Source organism: Babylonia areolata, chromosome 1, assembly GCF_041734735.1.
Source record: "Babylonia areolata isolate BAREFJ2019XMU chromosome 1, ASM4173473v1, whole genome shotgun sequence".
Classification (NCBI taxonomy): Eukaryota; Metazoa; Mollusca; class Gastropoda; order Neogastropoda; family Buccinidae; genus Babylonia; species Babylonia areolata.
The window spans coordinates 75094218-75099217 of record NC_134876.1 but is presented as its reverse complement, the minus strand read 5'-3'; the positions used below and the strand labels follow the sequence as shown (position 1 = coordinate 75099217).

Below are 5000 nucleotides of genomic sequence, written 5' to 3'. Positions count from 1 at the left end.
TCACCTCAGCTCAGTCACATAATATAATATGCACCCATAAACCACCATGCTATTTTTAAAGTAATCTTTATGTTACCTAATAAAGCAGCACAAACAGGAATACCACCACTTGTGCTACTGCTTGACTAATCTAACTTGCACTACTACTAGCAGTAGTAGCCGTGTAGTAGTACTATCAAAACTCAACCTGTCACTTGCTCAATAAACATTATATTCATACTATCAATTAACAATAACAGCAGTTATCGTCCTCCATCTTAAACCATAGTTTCTATAAATGGAGGAAACTGTACAGAAATGTTATCTAGAGCAGGTAATAAATATCAATGCTATTAACTGATTAACATCACTCCTATGCCATGCTTAATAACAGACTTGATTTTGTTTTTAACTTGTATACATCTCCTTCTGTGTGATTGTGTGCATGAGTATGTATACATGTATACATGTGTGCGTGTGTGTGTGTATGTGCGTGAGCGCATGCGTGTATGTGTGGGTGTGCACAATTGTACACACACACACACACACACATATATATATATATATATATATATATATATATATATATATATATATATATATATATATATGTGTGTGTGTGTGTGTGTGTGTGTGTGTGTGTGTATCTCAGTATATGTGAGTGTGTGTGTGTGTGTGCGCGCGCATGTGCGCGTGTGCGCATGTGTGAGAGTGCGCACGCGTGCATGTACACTATACTTATTTAACATGTATCTGCTATTCTGTGTATCATGTATTCAAGCAGTTTGGGCAACTTCAGAATGATTACATCCGCAACTGATGTAAAACTAATGGTAATACTCAATGCAAACTTTATGGACCGATGCTAAGAGTCCAGCCATCCACACAGAATCGTATCAGGACGGCCAAACCATACAAATGCTCAACTACGTCAACACAAAACTGTCACATATATCTATACAAAAAATCACCAAGACAAATGCACAAAACACAGATCGTGACATTATGTCAACCATTTAGCTCCTTTGGACAAATAAGGCCAGACCGTGTTGAGGATGTCAGCCCTTCTGCTTAATTAATTTATAATCCCCATATTACGAAAAAGCATAAAAAAAGGAAAGAAACACAACTTCAATTTCATAGCCAAACAAACAAAAAAAAAACCAAACATAAAAAAGCCATACAAGCAAACAACACTGCAGAATGGACAGCTACTGCATATACACATATCCCAGTGTTTACATTTTCACTACCTTGTCCCCAAAGCAAAACAGCACAGATAGTACACCATAGAATGAGGAAAAGAGAAAAAAGTGTGAAGGCTTGCTCAAGAAAAGAAAGAGGGAATGGACTGGGAAGGAAGAGAAGGGAGACGACAACAGAGAAAGAGAAGAACCACAGAATGAACCAGGCCAACCAAACTGTTAACAAAGTAACACACTCTTGTATATATATATCATGCTGCACTTCAATCCACATTGAAATAAATTGAAGACTTTTCTTTCGGTTCAGATGATTAATGCACACAAAAGGTGAAGTTCTGTATATGTATACATGTCTTGGCTAACTTTCATTGTTAACAATTCTTGAAATCAATTCAGTGGGATGAAATTCAAGCGTAATCAGTGCACTTTGCATAGTTCTAAGTGTTGGAATTTGTTCTGCTGAAAAAAAAAAGTTATAACACCCCACAGGTCAACAGGTCCAAATTATGAATCTGGTGAATGACATCCTGCACTGAAGATCGATTCATTCTCATCTCATTGAGTCACAGCCCTTCACTGATAAGCATACTCAGCATCAGCATTCTGTCACTGAATGACTTCGCTTACGTTTTTTTAATTGTTAACTGTTCTAATTGATTCAGTGCCAGTTATGCCATGCTTTGTAAACTGAGCACACTGTTCAGCTTCTGTTGTTTTAAAAGTAAGTATTGTATGTGCATATGTTTATGCGTGTTTCTCTCTGTGTGTGTGTGTGTGTGTGTGTGTGTGTGTGTGTGTGTGTGTGTGTGTGTTTGTGTGTGTGTGTGTCTGAGAGAGAGAGAGAGAGACAGAGAGACAGAGACAGAGACAGAGAAAGCAAGAAAGCAAGCAAGCAAATGTGTCTGTGTAATTGTTGCAAGCATGTGCGAAGTATGAAATATATACAATCTATTATTTCATCATGAACAGTCTCACTCTTTTTTCCCCTTACTCTTTTGGAAAATCTCGTTCTTTCTCCCCTCCTCCAATGTAACAACACTGAAGACTGGCAATAGAAAATCAGTTGTGAAAGACCCATGTTAACCCACTGCCAGCTGTGGCCCAGCTGTCAAACTGGTGCAGCCAGCATAATTATTGCATAATATTGCTTTCATGCTGTCCGGCTGTTGTTTTTTTTCTTTATACCAGTATGCATATAGATCTGTACTATATATCTGTATAGTCCATGCATACAATATAATCCACATGAACGCTCTCAGGACAAATTTAAAGTTTGTGGTTGAATGGTGGCAAGTGATTTTATTTTTGTCAACTGACAGCACAAAAATCACTCAAATCAATTCTGAAAGTCTCTGGCATTGCCAGTCTAGTGAGCTAACAAAACATTCAAAGACTTCCTTATGTTTGCCAATATATCACCGCTTGCCACAAAAGCTTTACTAAAGTCTAAATCTATTAACTATAAAACCAAGCTGACTTTTAAGCCACTCCTTGTAAAATGATAAAGGATGAAAGGATAACTGGCTGGGATTTTTAAAAATGCTTTTACAATATATCTAATTTTATAATAAATCATATATATAAAAAGCTTAGTAGAAATCCATTTTAGCAGTCACAACTTCAAGAACTTGCACCAAAAACAAGTTGCATACGCCAAAAAAAAAAAAAAAAAAAAAAAAGACGAATAAGCTGATTAACAAATAAACAAATAAATAAATAAATAAACAAACAAATAAATAAATCATAAAAAACACAAGTGAGTCAAAAACTGATGATGAACTTTTTGCCTTTCTCCCTTGCCTGCTCGCGGTCCAAGTTTTCAGTGTTTACGGTACACAGACACATCAAACAAAACAATGACGCCGTGCCTCTCCTCGTGCTCTTTCGCTTCAAACACGGGTCACATAAAGTTGACAATTACTTAAGATCGGAGGATTTGGACTGGCACTGGGTGCAACGAAAACAATCGCGTGCTCAACGCGCAGGATGAAAAGATCCCCCGGTCAACATCCACAACATGGCGAGCCAGCGAGCTGTGACCTGGAGGCCGCGAGGGGAATTTCGCCCCCACTCCCTCCCCGATCCCCTCTACCCTCCCACAATCGTCACAAAACCCTTCTCTGTCATCGGCAGATTGATCACCGACCAGCAACAAACCCCTTGATTGCCGTTATTTCTTACAATAACGAATAAAAGCTTATATGCAAATGAGCTCGCTCAGTGCTAGTACCGTAAACTATCGAAACGTTAGCACTCGCACACAAATGCAACTCCAAGATCGTCCAAACAAAACCAGCGTGCACAGTTTGCGCTAATTCCTGACAGATCAAAAACGACAGACACTCTTCGACCATTACGAGTGGATAATACAATAAGGGATGGGGTCAGTCGACGGGTCAAGAAGAATATGTGGCTCACCTTTTCAGACTTGTGGACATGGTTTTCGGAAGTTTGTGTCTGGGCACTGCTACCGCTTTACCATTTCGAGCAGACGATGAAGAACTGCCCTCTCCAGTCTCCGAAGATTCCGTGCGGCGTTTGTGAGTTCCACTGTCGTTGCTGCTGCTTGAATCTCTGTCTGAAGACATCCTCTAAGCCTCTCACAAGAATTCCGTCGATAAACCTGAAAAGAAAGCGGCGAATTTTATAGAGATGAGTCTATTCGGATAGCTAACACATTGTTCAGCTCCGTACGCTGTCGCTGGCTCTACACAAAACGCACGGCTTGCGCGAGCCGACACTAAGTGTTAACCGTTATCTTAGGAATCAGCCTTCGAACTCTTCTCTGCTCTACTATTATCTAACATTCACAATGCTTGACAACTCGCACTGCCCCTGCCAAAAGCCTTACAATGGAACGAACGTGGGAATCGAAAGGACTCCCATAGACTAATCACTGCAATAACCTGTCAGAAGAATAAGCCACGCCGCTGGTTGCGACAACGCCAGTTTCACACACGATATCAACAAAGAACTCACAGCTCCAGCTTTCACAGAATCACTTAAAATTCGCAATGGTGATAGCTAAACCTTTCTTCTACAATATCTGCAACACACCTGCCGAGTAGACTGTCAAAGAACGATACAGAAAGGCGATTTCTGGATATCTTGTGACTTCGCTGCAACACGCTTCCAACTTCTTCGCTATGACCTGTGTAAATGGACTTGGCTGTTCCAAACGCCTCCTACGTGACTGCGCGCAAATATCTTTCTTCTGCGCTTGGGTTACAACGGGAATTACAAACTTTCTTATTCATTAGCATTATTACTGAAAAGAGTGCATTGTTATTAAATGTTCGGATTTTCGAAAAGGCGACGTACTCTGCGATTGTGCGTTGCCAAATTTAATTTCTTGCCGCAGGGTGGTAAACATAACAGCTGACACATGGGGATTCTACAGATCATTTGCTGGTGTCTTTCTGTCATCGGTTTTTCGGAAGCACGCGACTGACGACTATGACATCATTATTATCCCCTTCCGTAGCCGGCTTTTAAAAATAATAATTATAAAAATGATAATAAAAGAAAAGGAAGGTGTGACTATGAAAGCCGGGTTATGGTTAGCTGACCACTGAACTGGGTGAAGACTGAGGTGTGGGGGTGATGGGGGTCGAGTCGCTCGGTACGGGGTGTGCCCTTCCTTCCCTCCCACTCCCCTTTCTTTTTTCTTCACCCGGCTTCCACACACCCTCCACTCCCTCAGCTCTCCTTTCCTATCAACCTCCGGACTGGTAATTGACGCCTTCTGCCCCGGCAGTCACTCTCTTTCTCAGTCTCGCAGTATCTCTGTCTGTCTGTCTGCCTATCTATGTCTTT

The 5000-nt window shown here is 40.7% G+C and overlaps 1 protein-coding gene across 1 annotated transcript in view; it reads right to left on the bottom strand.

The window, feature by feature from the left end:
• LOC143287595 (ubiquitin-conjugating enzyme E2 E1-like) overlaps positions 1-4328 on the bottom strand; it is a 60741-nt gene extending 56413 nt beyond the window's left edge. The window contains exons 1-2 of the mRNA XM_076595708.1: positions 4242-4328; positions 3603-3807 (exon numbers count right to left, since the gene is read on the bottom strand). Of these exons, the coding sequence (XP_076451823.1) occupies positions 3603-3772 (170 nt within the window). The 5' untranslated portion in view covers positions 3773-3807; positions 4242-4328. The remainder of the gene's footprint in view (positions 1-3602; positions 3808-4241) is intronic.
• Between the last annotated feature and the right edge of the window lie 672 nt (positions 4329-5000).